At 44.3% G+C, this 19850-nt stretch overlaps 1 protein-coding gene across 3 annotated transcripts in view; it reads right to left on the reverse strand.

Annotated features, from left to right (window-relative positions):
• Window positions 1-10686: 10686 nt before the first annotated feature.
• The window catches only part of AFTPH (aftiphilin), a 47047-nt gene continuing 37883 nt past the window's right edge, over window positions 10687-19850 (reverse strand). For 2 of the 3 annotated variants that reach the window (XM_082755518.1, XM_082755517.1), the window contains 2 exons: window positions 17343-17466; window positions 10687-11886 (listed from right to left, as the gene is read on the reverse strand). In XM_082755518.1, coding sequence (XP_082611644.1) covers window positions 11742-11886; window positions 17343-17466 — 269 coding nt within the window. In that variant the 3' untranslated portion in view covers window positions 10687-11741. The remainder of the gene's footprint in view (window positions 11887-17342; window positions 17467-19850) is intronic. The other variant, XR_014317072.1, reaches the window with a different exon arrangement.

Genomic DNA, 19850 nt, shown 5'->3' on the forward strand with positions numbered 1-19850 from the left:
TGGGCTGCTGTTGGGATGTTTAACGCAGGCTGCTGGATGCTCTGAGCCCTTCAGTGGGGACACAGGCTGGGACGGGGAGCGGCGCTCTTCGTTTGGGCCCAGGGAAATAGATTGGATTTACCCACAGCTTTGTTCTCGCCCCGTGTTTTCATTCAAAATACGATCGCTCTGCACACCAGGGAAGAAGGGAGAGCAAGGCCACGTGTTGTTCGAGCCGCTGTACTTGTAAATGAACCCAGGCTTCAGCACAGCCTGCCTAACTCGCCGCTCCCCGGCGTCCCACCAAACTCCTCAGGAGACAGGGCAGAAAGCAGAGAGCAGGTATGTCAACCAGCAAACCCAATCCAGGTTTGAAAACAGTAAGAAAAAAAAATAAGTGTTTTGTTTTGTTTTGTTTTGTTTTGTTTTTTTCCCCTATTTTACAAACACACAAGGATGGGCAGCAGCAGTTTGCTGGGAATCATTTTAACAGCTCGCTGCCGCTCTGAACCCAGGGGTGTGCCTGGCACTTAGCTTGCACGTGTGGTGTGGTGCTGTCCTGCTGGCTGCGGCCTCTGTAGATGAAATACCCCAGGTAGACAACAGCGAAGACCGCTAAGGAAAAATGATGCCATGGCCTCAGCCTGAGGGAAATAAAATGGGAGAGGAGGAGAGAAATCCTTGGAAGAAAAAAACCACCACCACAGCGGAACTTGGAATATCTCAAATCACTGCTGTACTGTGAAACCATCCCCTCCAAAGTAATATTTAAGGAGCCAGTTCCTTCATTTTTCATGAGAGAATGTGTTCGTCTGAATACTGGAGTCCCTAAACAACACTGCTAGCAATTCTTTTTCTATTATTATTTTTAAATAGCACCTTTCATCCCCAAGCAGTTGGCTACCAGCCTCCAGAGGCACAGCAGGGCGAGAGGCAGGTGGCGGGGCTGCAGGGCACCTCTGGCCTGTTGGGGAAAACGAGGAGCTTCCAGCAGGTGAGGCTTGCAGGGCTGCCAGGGAGAGAGGAGCTGTCTCCAACCACGCCTCTGAGTCTAAGGCTGCTGCTGCTCTGCGTGAAAGGAGCTGGAAATCCCTCGGTGGCAGCCTGTAACTCTGAGCATCCAGGGTGGAAACCCAGGGAGCTCTGAGGGGAAGCTCCAGGTCTGGGTAGCCACAGCTACCAGCAGCCTGCCCCTCGGATGGAGGAGCTTTTTTACTTTAAGAAAAGCTCAGTTATTTCTTGGAGAGCTCCAGGCCTTGGGAATAACAACTGTTGAACCCTGAGAGGTGAAACCTACAGGAAACGTGACGTGGTGGCACTGGTTTTCCTCCTGGTGGAGGACAAAGGCGTGAGGTTCTGCGGGTGCCCCAAAGCACGTCTCAGCACAGGAGATGCCCATCTCCCACGTGCTGCAAAACCCTGAGCAGGGCACATGCGAGATGCCTTCGTACCAGACTCTGACACCAAGCTACGAGCACCTGGAACCTCGCAGAGCCCCAGCAGTGCTAATCATAGATACCACTCTCTGTACCTATCATTTGTGTCTGCCTATAATCGTATATAACTATATATGATCATTATAAAAAAAAAAAAAAAATCAGCTCCTCGCAAACTCTAGACAGGGAAAAGGGTCTGGGAAGCATAAATTATACCAACAGAAGCAAATGCAAAAGCCCCACTTAGACACTGAGGTTGAAGTGCTTAGCTAGAAAAGCCAGTCTTGAATTTATCAGCCTCTTCTTGGCGCTGCCCTGAAGAAGCAGGAAACAATCCCACGGTGGCTGCAGCGTTTCTTTCTTGACCGTGGCATTTCAGACCCCCTTCCTCGCAGGGAAAAGGCAGCTGTAGTCTGCGAGCTGCACTTCTTGCAGCTACAACAGCAGCAAGAGCAGTGTCTTTTCCTCCCCACTCTCTAGTTAATCAGGATTTCCCACATGTGAGTTTGTTTGACAGGAGAAAAGGCCTACCTCTGCCTCGCTTTCCTCTCTTCCAACGGCAGCTGTGTTTTGGGGAGCCTACAGCAGCAGCGGGGTCTTCGGGGCTCTGTCAGGCAGGAGAGCAAAGCACGCTGCATTGAAAGTAGAGCACGAACTCCCTTGTGATCCTGCCAGAGTTCCCTTGTCCGCCTCTACCTGTTTGGGTTGCTGAGAAGAAACCAGAGCCTATTATCAGGCCTGCTTCTTTGTCAGGTGCTTCTTTGATGTAAATTCAACCATGATCAAATATGCTGATCACAGCAAAGAGCCAAGGAGTAACAAACATGCAAGCTGCACGGTGACCTGCAGAGATGAGAGCAGCCGGGGCTGTAGACAAATCGGGAAGATTAAACGCAAACGAGCTAAGAAGCGCCGGGAGAAGTACCCGGGGAGGCAAAAATACGCAGTGCAGACAGAAAATTAGGGAAGGAGGCAGACCAAAGGCTGAGCAGACCCTACTCGTACATAAATCAAAGTCCTCTTCGCCCCCTGGCCCCCAACACTTCAGCTTTACCCTAATGCTTCTGCTCCCAAAGTCACTGCTAGGCTCGCTGTAAGGAAACAGAGAGAGAAACCTCTTGGTGCATCTTCGTGCACGACGTTCTGCAGTGACAATTGCAGAACCAAATCAGCAGAGAAAGAACAGGTTTTCTTTTTTATTTTAAAGAAAAAAACCTTCTGGAAAGCTGGAAATTGGGAGTTCCTTGCAATCAGAACTGCCCTGCTCATCTCAGCATCGGCACAACTCACCCGTGCAGCTTCCCCCCTGCTTTACAGTGGGGGCACAGGAGCTAAGGAACTGTTTTGGGTTCCTCACGAGCCTGATGCTGTTCCTACACCCTGTAAATACATCCCTGCCTGCAGCACAGCAGCACTTTGAGAGATTTCTTTGAAATTCAGAGAATTTTGAAGGTGGAGATATTTAATTTGGGGTGGCACAGGAGAGCACAATGTTACTTCAGCCTTCACCTATCGCCACTGGTGATGGCATCACCCTGCAAGCTCTCAGATTCGAGCACTGACACTGATTTAGGGACCACTTGCCAGTGTGCCTGGTTACAGATGAGTACTGGACACCCAAATTCACTAGAAAACAACAGAACACCTGAGAGAAGTACTTTTCTACTCACCAACCTTTCTGCAGCTAAATGAGATCTGCTGCCTTGCCAGCAACATATTTATCCTTCACATCCCATGGCTGCAGACAATACTTGCTGTATCCCTCAAAAAAATGAGATCCTCTGGCAGCAACACTGGGAAATGTGCACAATTCCTCCTGCAGACATGCTCGGATCCTCCTTGCCACTGCATGCCGCTGCTCTTTCACTGCCACTTGTAAACCCGGGCAGCGACATCGTGTTCACACTGGCAAAACAAGAATAAATTTTTAACCTTTTCTGATCAGAAGCAGCAGAATAAGATGCCAGAGAGGCAGATTTCTGCACGCAAGGCCTATTATTTGCTAATGAGATTTCAGCTGCAATGCTCCCCACTCACGTCTTTGAGATGGAAACACATTTCAGAGATCAGACCGCTCTGAAACAGCTTGACAGCGAGTCCTGAACCCTTTCCCCTGGTGCTGGAAGTGCCATTAGGCTGGCGTGAGCCACACTAAATGGCACCCAGTAGTACCTGGTGATAGAGAGATCCAGTTTAAGCATGCCTCAGTCCAGTTCTGATCTGTTTTATCTGTGGGGAGACACGGTAGCTTAACAAAGCCAATGTCCACACGAAAATTACAGTAAAAAACTATTGGTCCCTCAGTGCAGGACCAGAGCCATGCAGCACTGCCCATGCAGCTCAAGGCAGCCGTGGTCCCAACAGCACACGAGGAGATGTTTAGCACCCATCCTGCTCGTCTTCCTAGAACCTGATCAGCTCTGAAATTTAACCTGAGAAGGGTTACATTGGAAAATCCAGATCTCCTTCCTGCATCCACTCCCATCTTAGGTGGAGGTGGCTTTCATGAAGAGGAGGGAATTCTAGTATACCCACTGCAAAACGTCACTGGTTTCCTGCGAGAGGATAACCTCCCGAGCCAGCAGGGTCCTCCCGTGGGCAGCGTGAATGAAACACTAGGAGAAGGAGCCCGTGCCAGCTGCAGTGGTCCTACAAGCTGGAAAGGCCTGAACTCCCTACCTCTTCGGTCCTGGACCGGGGAGAATTGGCTCCGGCTGCCTCCTGAATGAAAGAGCAGCTTTCCTAATGACTGAGCTCACCCTGCCAGCCTGCTAAGGAGCTGCATTGATTTGAAACCTAAAGGACAGCTGTTTGTTCCTCCCTTTCCACCCTGCTTCCTCCTCCCTGGCCAAAAGAGGAGGAAAGTTGCCAGAACAGGCTTCATATAGGTGGACAAGGCAACAGAGAGGGTAAAAAAAAAAAACACACACACAAAAAAAAACACACGCATAAAACAACCCACAGCAGAAAAGGAGGGAAAATTGTACCCTTAAAAGCACAAAGCATCCATACAACTGCTCACTTTGCCATTGTCAGAGCAAGGCAGCTTTGTCCAAGAGCAAGCGGAGTAACCTGCAATAGTCCTAACAGCTGCAGAACACCCGCTGCCAGCTGCATGGTGATTTTTAACTCGCTTCGGCATTAACGAAGTGACAAAAGGCTTTAGTGCTCCTAATGAAAACGCAGTCTCAGCACTCAGTAAAGCAACGCAGCCATAAAAAAAAAAAAAAGCCCTTCTTGCTAGAATTCTTGTGCAAACAGGTTTCAAGGCCAAGTTGCTGAGATTTGGACAAAACGTTTGATGAGATTTGGGGCTGGGGAGGGTGATGAGAGGGAGAGTTTGATAGGTCTTTCAACCTATCTCCAAAACAGACAAGCTTTTATATTTGTTGGGTTTAAGAACCAAACACAACCAGAAAATGCCTTACGGACCCCTGAGCCAACCTTTACGTGTTTTGAAGGAGTCTGTTAGATACCTTCCACTCCGCTCAACTCCCGTGTGATCTCCCAGCACTCTTCTCCAAGACTGCTCTGAAGAGCTGGAAGGCCTTCGGAAGAGATCCAGCAAAACTTGTTGACTCCTTTTCTGTCAACTCCTTGGCCTGATGCACATACATGAGTAAGAGAAGTGTCAGCCCAGCTACCTGGGGAGTGTCTGCGTTCACTTGCTCTTTCCAGGGCAGTCTCCTCACACCCTTCTTTTCTCCAGCTAAAAGGGACCTGAAAAACCAGCTCCAACCACAGCAAAACTTACAATTCAGGCAGTATCAAAGCTCCGCAGACCGGAGTGATGGCCAGAGGAGAAACTAGAACAGACTCTAGGCAGAACAACTCTGCAGTGCCCAGGCATGTGCCTTTCATAGGTCCCACTGTCCATCAACCTGCTCCTCTGCCCACTGGCTTTGGAAAGGCAAGCTGGAATGAATTTGGGTGGCTGGTGCAGCAGGACTGCCTTCCTTGTCCCCAGATCACCATGGCCAAGAGATATTGCTACCCCGAGCAATAGTAGGGCAGATCCTAACATGTTTTTTTTTTGAGATTTATACAAACAGACCACAGTTACCAATTAGAAACATCACTGGGACTAGTGCTGGAGAAGCCAATTTGCCTCTTTACCACTAGAGCTGGCCTCTGTTACACATAAATCCCTCAAAGAAGGCGCTGCAACAATGCCACCAAGAGTGTTTGAGGTGTGGAGGGTCCTGCTCTCACCAAGATACGAGTCCACAAAGCTTACCCCTCCGCAGAGCTAAGCCAGCTCTGATGGTGCAGTTCTTTAGGATGGAGCTGAACACCACAGTGGTCTTTGGGGTTTGCACCACAGCTACCTGAGCTAGGCTGGACAAGTCCTGCTCCTACAAGGCATCCTCCTGAAGGCCAGTCAGCAGATTAAGGTCTGATCCAAAGCACTTGCTTTTTTCCCCTCGTGTAAGGCCGGTCTGAAGACCAGCTCAGATGAGACGTTTCCTGCCATTTATAAGGGTAAGGCTGTCTTGAAAACCACACCTGGCTTCAGGAGCTGCACTCGCTGCAGTTCTCCACTCTCTGAAGGAAACAAACAGTGAGTGTTTTATCGCTTAAAGATTTAGAAACAATGGAGACACATTTCCCTGGAAAAGCTGAGACAAAGGCAGGGCGGCTGAGCAGGGCTGAAACTGCCCCCCCTGCTCTCCTCCTTCCCCATTTGATAACTTCAGTGCTTTCAGTTCAGGAGGCAAGGCTCACGCGATGACAACAATCCTGGTAAGAAGGCTGCGTGTATTCTGAGGGGATTTGCTTGCTAGACCTGGAGCAAACCAAGCAAAAAGCTTGCAGCATGGGGCTGTGCGCATGTGTACTCACAAACCCCTGCTGGTCCAGACCTCGAAGGTAAGTAAGGCTCAGACACCGCTGCCATTTGAAAGAGAAGTATTTTTTTTTTGTCCCCTTCACATTCTACAAGTAGTCCCAAGCCTTATTTAAGGCACACAACCCAAATCCTACATGTAGTACAGTATTAGGAACCTCTAGGGGTACTTGCCTTAACATCAGGTGAGCGGGGTCCCCACAACATCAATGGATCTGCAGAGGAAGATTCAGAGCCCCTAACCTAGGAAAATACCTCTCTTTGGTGACCATACAGCAAATCCTGCTGCCAGACAACGAGCCTTTGAGGTACTCCTGACACCTTCATCAGCCAAGTGCTTCCCAGACATCCCTGGCAAGCTACAAAGATGAGCGTGGCATATCAAACAGAGCTGATCTCTACAGCCCTGCTGTAAAGCAGGGATAACACATCTGACAAGTTTGGGAACAGGACGACGAGATTAAAACAAGAGCTCCAGCGGTTTCAGGTACTTAGCACATGCACCTAACTCCTGACGTGGCAGAGCCCTTAATGTATATAAAACGAGCAGAGCTAACTGCTTCAGCTGCCTCCAGGAGCAATTAGCATTTCTGCACAGCCCAATCAGGCAACTCATGCTGGGCACCAAATGACAGAAATGTTCAAGTGAAAGAAAAAAAAAAAAAAAGAAAAAGAAAAAAAAAACCTCCTGCAAAAGCCAGCCGGCATGGGCAGCCTCTTCAAGCCAGAGCATCGCCACTCCACCGTGCCTGCTCCATAGTTTCCACACAACGCCATCCTTCCTCTGAAGCTACACGAAGCAGGGGCCCTGCAGAGGAGAGTTTCACTACGCTGATTCAGAAAATAAATCTGTGCAGGGCACGAGGCAGGGACCCAGTAAGGACAGTGCAACAAGCCAGCAGCGACGGTCACGTTGCAGGTGCGTGACAGGACAGAGGCTGCAGCTCCAAATCACAGCAGCCGAGCTGCAGTTTTGGGAGGATGAGGTTTTTATACCTAGAGTGTGGATTTATAATGTACACCCTTATTTAAGAGGAATTTCTAAAAGAAGGACTTCTAACATCTGGACTTATATCAGTGTTAAAACACGCATAAGCAGCTGCATTTAAACCCTCGTGTCTGCAGGCCAGCTCTCGACAAAAAATAGTTAATGGCAGCAGCAGGCTGTTGCAGCGCATGTAACACACACTCACCCAGTGGGTTTGACACATTTGCTCCGCAGTGTAGCAGTAATACAGAGACTTGGGCCTCCGAGGCTCAGTTCCAGATTCTGGAGAAAAGCAGCCAGTGGGCACAGTGTGTGCCTGTAATCCATCCCAGGCTTTCTCTCCTCTCCAAATGCCCCGCTCCTCATGCTTGCATCCAGCTTTCTCCACCACCTGCTCTTCCTATAGCTGTCTCAGCTGCCTGCATCGAGCTTCACCTTCTGATTTCCCCTTCTCGGTGATTCTCTCGAGCCTTATATTTTCTTCCAGCTCCTCCTCAACCTGCCTCCAGCCCTCTGAATTTGAATGAGGCGCTTCTCCCCCTTCCCTTTCACGCTCCTGGTTCACCTAAGGGAGCACACCAGGCTGCTCGCTGCCTTTAACATCTGTGCTCTTCAGCACAGAAGCCAGATTATGAAAAACACCTCTGCTTTTCGAGCAGACACTCCTAGAAACTGCTACACAATTCCTAGATGCCATACACTACCATAAATTATATTCACGAGTATTTTGCAACCATCCTGTTTGAAGATTGCTGAAATACATACAGAGGGGCAGAACTGGAGCAGAAGAGCTGCACCTGGAGGGAAGCGGTCGGGCCGAGGCCGATTCACCTGTTATACACACAGCAAAGTCTCCCTCGCATCCTGCCAAAATCACTGGATGTTCAGCCGACCCGCAGCGGTCCTGCAGACAACGACACAACAGCAGTCACACGGGGATCTCACCCCCACGTAACATCACGCCCAACGACCCGACGTGACGAAGGGTTAACGTCCGCACGCGCTAATTGCGATGGAGGGCAGCTCTGTTCGTTTCTTGGCAGCTTTATTCTGGGGCTCTCGAAACGAAGCTGTCAGGCTAATGGTATTCTGAGGAGGGCTTAACATTTCAAGTGCTGCGGGCAGCGCGGCTCTGCTAGCACCTGCAGCAGGTGGTAGCGCTCCCGATAAGTCAGCGGCGAACCGGCGAGTGTCAGAGCGCAGTCTTTTGGCTAAGACAAGCAGAGCTCAGCTCTTCTTAGCAGTCATTCAGGCTCCCGCGGCTCGCTTCACAGTGGGAGCTTTGGACTTTGCTTTATGGCCACCTTCCAGCCCTGGCGGTTGCATCCTAACCAAGCGTCCTTCGCTGCTGCCGTCGGCCGAGCGCAGAAGCGCCTCGCTCTCCGATGCCGTCGTTTCTCAAGCGAATGAGGTGCCCATCGACACCTCCGATGACAAGGCACAGCACCGTGTAGCTGCAGGAAGGACCAATTACCACCCTGCCCATAAGCGTGCTGGCGAGATTCAACCCGATAAGGCACGGTGCCTCAGTGGGAGCAGCACCAAAGGGCACCCCCGTGCCGCTGGATCCGCTAGACGAAGCTTTCTGCGTAAGAACAAAGCTGCCTTTACGAGACAGGAGAGGTAGAAGTGTCTGCCCGTCCATCCCGTAATTGACAAGGAAGGAAGGGGATTTAGGAGACAAAAATCAACACTACCTTCTTTCAGGCAAGCGGCATCCATCTCGGACGGCTGAATCGAGATGGAAGATCGATGTCTCTCAGCAGGGGGAAGGTCTGTGGGACGGAGCTTTTTATTTTTCATTTTTTTTTTGGCAGAAAACAACATAAAACCCCCATAAACACACTCTAGGCAGCGCCAGGCTTCACGCAGCGTCAGATCGGTCCATCAGTCACACCCAAGATCGCCTCTTCCCCCCTCCCCCAGTTACGGCAGGCCACCAGTACGGCACTCGGGGACTGGGAAGACAAATGGGCAGCTGCCTCTAGAGGCAATTGTGAGGAGACTAAAGATCAACTTGCAGCTGGCACTTCCACCCCCACCTCTCCTTAATACTTCAGTCCACTCCCTGCCAGACAGGGATCATGAGTCAGCTCCTAACCATATTCTCCTGGAAACAATGGCTCGAGCTCCGGAGTGCTGCAGCTACACCACCGCTCCGGCTCCGAGGGACGCAGGGCAGCTCCGCAAACAAAAGGGCTGATTTTAACCTACGAGCACCAGGACTGAGCGATATAATAAGCATGCACCAGAGAATACGATGCTAAAAACCCAGGAGATTAGCAAAGCAAATTTTGAGGTGAAACAAGCATGAAGTCAGCGCTGTAATAAAAATTTGCTGAAGCAAATGCGAGTTTTTTTTTTTTTTTTTTTTTTTTTTGGGGGGGGGGAAGATATGAGGTAAAGCAGCTGGCTTTTGCATAAATCTTTTCAACTATAAAAGGGTGTATTTTATACAAGTGCATTGTACACAGCATCGCTAATTGGAGGGCAAAGGAGCTGGTTTAGCCTTTACAAATTAACTTTATCACAGGCAGAGGAGCTGCTCTCTCAGCTCTGAGTGGCCGCCACTCACTGAGACTCCTCCAGCCTTCACACAGGTGGCACTCCATCCTGCACTAACCTCTTGAGGACATTTGGACAGGGCTCCCCCTGAGGAAAAAGTTTGCAAGGACTTTGTTCCTTACAAAGTTTTCAGCTTTTCAGCCACTATCATCAAACTCAGATTAACTTTTCTGCCCCAAGGGCTGTCAGACAATGAAGAATTCAAAAAAAAAAAGGTGAGAAATGCAGTGGAGATTTCTCAGAACTAGATGTCAACTGAGGAACTGGTGGTGACCAGGGAACACTTCAAGAACTGAGTATGTACAGAGGCTTAGCTACTTCCATAGAGTCTATACCCACACAAGGTGCCCTCAAGGAGCATCAGCACCCAGAGCATACCTTACCTGCAGACCTTCTACTCTGAATAGTCCAGGATATCCTCTGACGAGAAGTTGCTGAAAGAGCTACAGGGCAAGCTAACACGTTAGGAAACTTGCTATGTTTACATTTTTTAATTCTAGCTAAGAAATACGTAAAACCAACTGGCCCTTCGTACCTCACCTGACTTCGTGTTTCTTACGCTTCAGTATTGCCTGTTACTTTGAAGAAGTCTCTAAACCAAAACATCAACGTGTCTTGAGCCACAGCGCCCTGTAAATGGGAGGCCAAACAAGAAGACTGCACCGTAACAGATTCAAGGAGACGGGACAATAAAGAGGAGTCTGCTTCTCCTTCTGCAGGACCCTGAGAGGTGTGTCTTGTGAGAATACGCAGCACAGATTAGGAGGTGCTACTGTTAATGCAGTGCATCAATTTTGCTGTCAAGAGAAATATGAATAATTTATACATCCCGTATAAAAAGATGGCAGACTATATACATATATATCTTTTAAATTATTTTATTTTGTGTAAGCTAAAAGGAAATTTACACACTTAAATCTCAAAAGACCTTGGGCATGCACATTGACCTTTTTAGAGGTTCTTCTACATAGCTCTCTTTTTTCCATAGGAATTTCCCCAAACATTTACAACCCATAGTTTTTACTGTATATACAGCCTAAAACCATAGCAATCTATGATTATGTCATTTTACACTGTGCAAAATCAAACATAAGAATAGTGGTACAACAAAACATAAAAATTTTTAAACAGATAAATTTCATTGTAAAGACATTCATATAGTTTTGGTCCTTCTTTTCCAAATCAAACCGATTAAAAGCAGATGACCTTCTAATGACCCAAAAATCAAGTGTTTAGACAGTGATCCATAACTGGAACAAGAAGTTACTGACAGCATACCTTTCAAAAGGCTATATAGTGACAGAGCCATACTATTTAAGTTTAAGAACATAAAAATTGATCAGCCAACCAATCAACCAGGAGGAGGGGAGAAGGAAAGAAAAAACACATCTTAAGCTTGTTAAAACAGAAAAAAAATTATTGGGTTTTAAAAAACAATAACTGAAAACCCACAATGTAACTTTTTTTTTTTTTCCAGCAAAAAGTATTTTCATATATGCAGGAAAGAAAAAGACGCTCAATGCAATCTGAAAACCTTTGAAGGGGACTTCACATATTGTGAAAATTGACGTCTTCATTATGTGTTTCTATGATTCTTTTTTTTTTTTTTTTTTAAACTTTTTAAAGTTTTGTAAGAAGGACACCACCAGTGTATTTCACAAAGACATAAATGTATACACCCCAGCACAACAAAAAGAATAGATCTTCAAAAAGATTTACCCCCAATTATTTACATTTTTCTCTAATATAAATTTAGGACTCCAGTATGTAAATAAATATACATAACTATGTATACCTTTCTAGTGCTGCTTACCAACAAATCATCTGAACTTGATTTTTTTTTTTTTTAATTAAAGCAAGATTGCTTTTTATGACCCCCAGAGGGAAGGAAAAAAAAATCAATAGAAAACGTCCAATTCACATCACTTTAGTCTACCTTTTCTTGGCAGCTTGTCGAAGGTGTTAATGTGGCTGGGAACATCAACACCTTGGCATGCATGAAAGTTAAGTCAGGAAGGCTAGAAATCACCTTGGCAGCCTCTTCACTAAGATGTTCTTCCTTTTTAGGCTTCCTGTTGAGAAGAAAAGAAAAAAGTGCATTAATCCAGTACCTGATATCCCTTGGATCACTGAAAGAATCACTGATTGAAGCAGTGTTCTGTCACTTCGTCTCCCACTGACAAGCACTTCTGTAAGCTATTTGAAGCTAGTCTAATGTTATAATACCTACCTGCCTAACAACAAAATGTTAACACGGGAAGTCAGCAAAACGTTCCTGAATATTGTTGCAATAAGGCAAAAAAAATCTATTCAGATGCTAATTTACCATGGGGGGGAGCAAGTTCCAGCGTGCCATTCTGGGACTATTCACTTGAAGAAACAACCAGACTCATATTTTAGGGTTAAGACAATAGGAACATTTTTTTTTTTAAGCTACCTAAGTTCTGTATAATCTTTCGATATAAAATGGAAATATTTTGAAAGGATGTGAAGAAGTTCCTAACTTACTCCTTTAATAAATAAATACAGGTACTAATGCTGCATTTCCAACACAACTACACTCGGATTATATACCATACTGCTCTACATCATGATCCACAAGCCCCTTTCTCCCCTCCAAGGTCTCATCATCATCAGAAGGTAGTTCACTGCTGGCAGCTAACTCGCTTTGAAGTGAACGAGGTTGTGTAGCCATAATGATGCACACAGCAGTTTGGGAACCACGGGTATTTACTTCGCCTTTTGCATTATTCACAAGAATTACTGAGCACAAATGAATACAGAGGTCTGAATCCCACGTTGCTTGGTTCTCACTGTTATGCAAGAAACTCACATTTCCTAAGCAAAATGAAGGCTGGCTCAGACTGCTACAGAAGTTCCCCTCTCCTGCCTCCTCGGTGCTTTATCTTGAAGAGTCCTGGCTATTACTAGAGAAACGAATACTCCATCAAATGTTATTCCAGGTCCAAAAAGGCACCTGCTACTCCCTGCAATAACAGCAGAAATCCTAGCTAAATAAGCTCTCCCATTATGGGGCAAAAAGCTGAGACAAAAGGCTAGAAACAAACAGCTTTTCCATACACCATTTCAGAAATTTTCTTTCCACACCTTATCTTAGCTATAAAACTTTAAACCGTACCCATGAGAGGGCAATCACCACTTCAGTCACGAAGCAGCATATAAGTATACGTCTTTTTTGTCAGCACACATCAGGATTGTTCCCTGAGCTAATGAGAGACCAGGAGAAAGCAAGGAGCCACATGGTTGCTTCAGCAGCAGTCTCAGAATTTCTTGGCTAAGGGGGACAAAAAAAAACGCTCGAGTTAAACTCATCCTTGCCATCAGTGATCATTGTGTTGACACTGAGCTATCAGTTTTGTTTGCTACTTGAAATCTCCACTTGATGAAAGATCTCTAGATGAGGCAGTATAGATACTAAATCTGACTTTCCCTTGCTAGAATAGCAATATTTTCTTTTCTCTGCTGCAGTGGAATTTCATGAGCCACTGACTAGGCAGATTACCAAATTCTGGAGGATAAACAAAGCTGTGTGCTGGATTTGCTGAAGGAAGAAGCAGAGAGCCAATATGTGCCTCCTTCTCTAACAGCTTCACAGTCACCACTGTGTGCACTTGAAGGACTATCTCTGAGCTGTTGAAATGTGGTTGTCACCCACCACTGTGTTATCAGTATCTGGTGCACTATTAGTAATCACTTACCACAAGCCTCTTACGGTACAAACTCCTGGTGATCAAGGACTTACAGCTAACAAAGGAGTATTTGACAGAGGAAGCCAAAGGAAGAGGGCTGACTCAGAGATCTGCATTAAAAGGAGTTCCTGCAATTGTAATCAGGCACCGAGATGGAGCTCACACACTCCTTGCTATTTATATGCCTCTTCCTCCTCTGCTCAACTGTGTCACGCGGAGAAACGGCACTGCTGGGTCCCAGAGGCAGCGCTGCACTTTATTTGGTGTTGATATGGAGGACCTTTATCACAGGGCGACGCTCTTGCTGTCCTAACCAGTGTCTGCAACATCGCTGCAGAATATGCATGCCAGCGAGCGCAGTCAGATGTGAATCTTGCTCGATTCCTGAATGCTCCCCTCCTGGTTGGATGCCCTTTGCAGTAATTTATCTGCTTCATATGCTCTGCAAAAAGTACCAATGAAGGACAGGCCAACACACTTACATACCAAACGTTACTTAACTATGACCAAGTCACAGCTATGGATCCAACCACTTGCCAAAGCTCAAAACTTTTTTTTTTTTTTCTTTAAATCATCTCAGTGCAGAGAGGGGAGGAGATTGGCTATGTCTCCACTCCTCAACAGAAAGGGGTAGACTTATCCAAAAAGTAATAAAACCAGACATTTCCAGTACCCCTTCTGGATAACAGAGCAATCGACACCTTCAGTAGCAAACATCACCAGGGTAACTCTGACCAACTACTCATTAGCTCTCTATAAACTTAAAAGACAAAGTATCATCATCACTGCAGACTGGTTTTGCATCAAATTCATTCAGGTTTTAAAACAACCTTCTGCAAAACACTTTACCCCCATCCACCTCTTCTCTTACACTAGGTTACATTTCCTCCCAAGACAGAGAACAGAGGGAATACCTTTCCCCAAGCAATTACGCCAGTCCTTCTACCTGTTGGCACGATGTTTCATTTTAAAGGCACATTAACACCAAGCTGCAAGAACTTAGCCAAACTGACAAGCAGGAAAGACGCTGGAAGAAGATTTAGCAAGAAATAGGGAATGCTTTGTAGATGTGTCGCTCACACCTTAGGGGTCTGGTTTACATTTCAATCCCTTCCTGAAGCATTCAGCCTTTCAGGACTTCAGTGACCTCTTAAGTTTGCAACAGTTTTTGAGGATAACACCAAAAAGGCCAGGCTCTAATAGAAACAGTGATTAGAGAAACGGGCTTTAAAAATGACTCTGTAATTAAGAGTTAGCCTGCTCCATCCAACGCTGCCCACAAGGAGTATTTCCAGTTTAAATGAGGGTTTCAGCCAGTTCTTGGAACAGTATCAGTGCTCTGCTTTTCTTCAGAAAGACAGCAGATAAACTTTTTATCTCTGCCAATTCTACAGAATTGGGCAAGGCTGCAGAGTGTCAGTGGAATGCTGAACTGGAGCACTGACTTTCCATACTGCTACCTTCAAGATCTCAGATTCAAGCTGGGAAGTTTCCTCTCCTCTGCAAGCAAAAGATGGAGGTATTTCAAACCGAGATGACTGTTCACACGGCTGTCCTACAGTTGAATAATGGTACTTTCCCTCTAAACCCTAACCTCAAAGCTCTTGAGTTCAGACAAGTTACAGACAGACATGGGGTAGTTTTAGCACAACTGAAGTAGCCATCAAAGTGGTGTTAAGCCACTGGCCACATCTTCTCCTGCCTATTTGTCAGGAATGGTTAAGTCTGTTTCCAAGCTACAGCACGCAGATCGTCTTTGCTGAGCTGTCTGTACTCAGCCACTCCTATTTTAAAGATTTCAGTTCATGACAAATAAAAATTGCAAAAGAAAGACAATTTCATTAGGAAAAAGCTAAGACACGGGAACGTATTTAGTATACTGTTGAGACAAGACCTTATCTCTTTGAAGGGTTCTGCCTTGAAAAACTGAAAAGCAGACTGCTTTTAGTTCACAGAGCACAAAATAAGAATAGATGAAAAATTTAATATAAAAAAATCAGAGTTGATGAAGAGCATACAAAATGTGTTTAATACTGAAAAAAGCTGATCTGTGTGCATGTCTGAACTTAACTGGTAAGCCTGAGGTCTCCAGCCTTTCCCTATAGGCAGCTATATTCCTATAGCACAGATCCAGAATCTCTTCATATCACTAAGAAATACTCTCCAGAACTGGCGAAGAACTTTGACATCTAAACAGCTCCAACATAGCAAATAAAAGTTTCAAGTGTGCTGTGGAAGCATTTAAAAAAAAAAAAAAAAAAAAAAAACTAAAAAAATCCCCACCCACACATCAAGAAAACAATACAGAAAATGAAGGTCAACATTCATTTAAGCAAAGCAGACTACCCTGCTCATTTGTAAAGAAAAAGCAAGCTAAGACATCTTAAAGGTCTGGCAAGCAAGGAGGCAGGAATCTAAAAGGGAGATAAAGAAAATAATAAATATACATTTGGAGTTTGGATGCCCTGCTGCAAATTTGCGGTTACTTTTAAACTAGACTTGGAATATATGACAAAGTTATTTCAACTGTTGCTAAGTTTTCTATTTAGCTAGTAAAACTAACTTTTTTTTTTCCCTTCTCAGTTGCTTATCTTCATAAGTATACATCCTCCATGGATAGAAAAACAGGCAATCCAAAAGCAGAGAGAAAAAATCAGCACCGAGGAGTGGAGTTCCCTCTACTGGTTCTCTCTTGAAATTTCATGGAGTGTTGAGCTTTTTTAAAAAGCTGTGTTCACTTTTAACATTTTCACTGCAAGAAAACTAACACAATCATAATGAAAGAACATGGTCTAAAAGAGCTCTTTTTACTTATTTTAAGGAAGCCTGTTACCTTCAAACACTAAGAATTCCTACATATGATGCAATTTTTGTGTGTGTGCACGTTTTAAGTGCTATGATGCGTGGAAATCCATTTATTTAGCTATAGAGTAATAAATAAACCCTGAAGCTCATTCAGAGTGAGGACATCTTACTGTTTATTAGCTGTGAAGTAACTACATTTATAAATATCTACAAAGCATGTACTTCCTCAACGATAGGAGCATTTCACCCTGTGAGAATCACTCAGCAATTCTTTAATGGGCACAGCCACTAATTACATGTTAAGACAGTCCAGAATCCTACTGTTAAGATGAATGTTCAGAAAATAAACACAAAGAATAAAAGCGTAAACAGGGAAAGAATATTCTGTACCCAATTCAACAGGTCTGATTTCAAGGAAGACATTTGACAACTAAAGCCTGTATATAGAGTCCCTACAGAAAAAAAACGCAGAAGAACCTTGCATGAGATCCATGAGGCAGAAAGGACATCCTAAACAAGCTACATTTTACCTCCTTAAAAATTAACTTGCAATAGCAAAATGAATCTGATGTTTGGTCACTGAAGTTTTGATGGATGTTAGAACTATATCCACATCTATGAATTATGTAGAGGACCTACCAGTGCCTTCTGTCAAAGTCCTAACAGTTTGAATTATGAGGTTCAGCTCACCCTTCCATTCTTAGAAATCAGTTCTGTTCTTCAGAAAGTCTTATCTTTCAATCAAATATTTGGTTCCTGCTTTTAAAGTGACTTTTTTTCTGTCAGCTGAAAAAACGTTTCCCATCTTACCTTAGAGTTTTGTGATAATTCAAAATATGAACTACGGTGGTAAGAATTTCATACTTGTAACATGCAACTTTCAGTTGCATCTTAAATGTAAACCTTTTGCTCATTCAAGAACTTCTGACCTGAAATGTCACACACACTCACTCCTCTCGTTTTGCCTCGCCTTTTTCAGGGAGGGGGGTAAAAGCACAATGAACTTTATTTACCTCGTGGACGTGCTTGCCTTCTCCACCGTGGACATGAGTCTTGCAAATGCATCGGTCACTCTGTTGCTTGCATTGGAAGTTTCCAGTTTTGAGGTTGTCAATTCATACAACTCAGGATCCACACCTTATAGTATAAAATGATAATCAGTGATGGTTGGAGACAAGCACAGCCATAATTAGCCACAGACCAACTTGCTAGAGACTGTTTTCTGTAAACATCTGAATCATTTAAAGTTTCAAGATACATGAAAAGAACGTGACGGAACATGTCCGTGTTTCTAAAACAGCGTCCTCTCTCCCCACCCTTTTCAGTAGCTTTTTAGCTGCATTACAAAGCGCACACACCTTGGATCAAGTCTGGCATACAAGGTCTCAGTCTAAGAGTAAACAAACAATTTGATTTTACCTTTTAGAGCAAAATACCTGTAAAAAGGTCAGTTTGGTTACAGTGGATTGTTTCAATCGCTTCAGCTCGACTGTTTCTATTAAAAGAGTGCTGATGGTTGGCAGCAGCCAACTCTGAGATTATACACGACATTGGCATGCATTATAGCCAGTTTAGTATCTTGCTTTTCACAAGAGGTTCCATTATTTATTTTATTTATTTATATTTTGGAGTGAGGAAAAACAGCTTTTCCAGTGCATACAAGTGGAATAACTTTAAAAAAAAAAAGTTAGACAATCACAGTTATGATGCTACCAAAATCCTCAGTCTGTGCTTCCTCTTCTATCTCCTTTATCTACAAAGCATCTAGTATCTGGAGGTTTCAGCCTTGATTTCAAAGCTTCAGATGCCATAGGTTAGATACTGAATTCTGACATTACATGTGTTGCAAATCGATCTCAAGTTTTATCAGCAGAGGTCATTCTGAAAACAATGGAAACTTGCCTGACCCCTGCCCTCCCTAGATAGAGGCGAAATTCTAACTCTTTAATATCGAGCATCGTATCTCAGTAGGGATACATATCTCAGTAAGGATACTGGCTCTAAAACTTCCAGATAGCAAACACTTTCTTTTTAAGAAGAGCCTAGAAATCAGAATTATTAAAATCTATCAGGACTAACATAGCACATTTTGGTGCTCAGAAGCATTTTAAATTGGTGATATTCCTTCAGGTATGTTTTCAGCTATTTCATGCCTCACGGTTTGAAAATGAAGTGCACGTATATGCATCATCCACAGTCATAACTAACTTTCAAAAATAGTGTAGAATTTGGGCAGAAACATCTTGGTTTTTTTAGACATCTGCATTCTAAAAAAGCATAACGCTGATGTCAGCTGGTTTGGACAACACAGAAACATTTTGTACACCACTGCAGAACAGCCTCTGCAAACACTTGGACACAACAGTCCCCTGTAGCTACCTAGCATAAAAACTGTATTTGTAGCCTTGTATGTTGATGATTGTACTCAGTCTACTTGCTTGGATTCAAGGCATTTTTAGAAGTACTCCTGAAATACCAAGTGGTAACTAAATTAGAAAAATTGCTGTGCCTACTGTCCTTCCTTTTCCAACCAGTAATTGTAGTACTGTGTGCACTAAGAGGTGAGGCTAATAATCCTCGTGACTGCTTTGCTTGAGCTCTTCCCAAGTAGTGTCTTGACCACTTGTTATTTCTGCAAGAGTTAAATACTCCTTCATTGTTAGGAAGCTAAGCCAACCAAAAAGCAAAATTAAGAAAATAATCTGGTTAAGCTGTGGGGGCAGAGGGGAGGATTTGCTCCATTTAATATGGAGTTTATTAGAAATTAATCAGCTCTCCTTTCAACCTACATGTTTTAGTCTGGATTTTCAAAACAAATTTCATCCAGTTTCATGCAAAACATCAAAACATGTGCTGCACTGAGACCAGTATACCATGACTTTAAGTACTGTCAGATGTTTACAGAACTTGGAAACAGGAAAACGCCCAACTAGTCCATAAAATATCCACTTTCAAACAGGGAGAAGAAGACTCGAAGAAATACACTTTGACTTGCAGAAGCCCGCGAAATCCCATTAAGGTACAAATTGTAAGACTGAATGAAACGAGGAGTTCTTTGACGTGCAACTCTGCAGCAGGCATTAAATGCAACCTTGTGAATTACATCGTTCAGATATTCACATTTATGGTCCTGAATTCGTTTTCACTGTAACGTGATGTCACTGCTCAGTTTACTGTTCCGTTAGACACCTTTTACTCAGCTACGTTTATGTTAAGCTACCAACGTGAAAAATAAAACAGAGCAAATCTGTGGGAACATACTGGAAATGAGTAACTCCCTGTTCATGACATAGAGGGTAAATTTTTTTAAGTTATTTTGGCAACTGATTAGATCAGACTGAAAAGAATAAACCATAGACCTACAGTAAGTAAAGCTAAGGTCTTCAGGGAAAGAACAAACTTCTACTACTGATAAAAAGGTTTATTTTTAAGCCAAAAGATTTAACAATTGGTCTTTTTTTTTATTTTTTTCCCCTTTTCCATTTTAAGTAAGAGTTGCATATTCTCCATTTTATTCAAAT

This window comes from Aythya marila (genome assembly GCF_965140915.1).
Source record: "Aythya marila genome assembly, chromosome: 3".
In the NCBI taxonomy this organism is placed as follows: Eukaryota; Metazoa; Chordata; class Aves; order Anseriformes; family Anatidae; genus Aythya; species Aythya marila.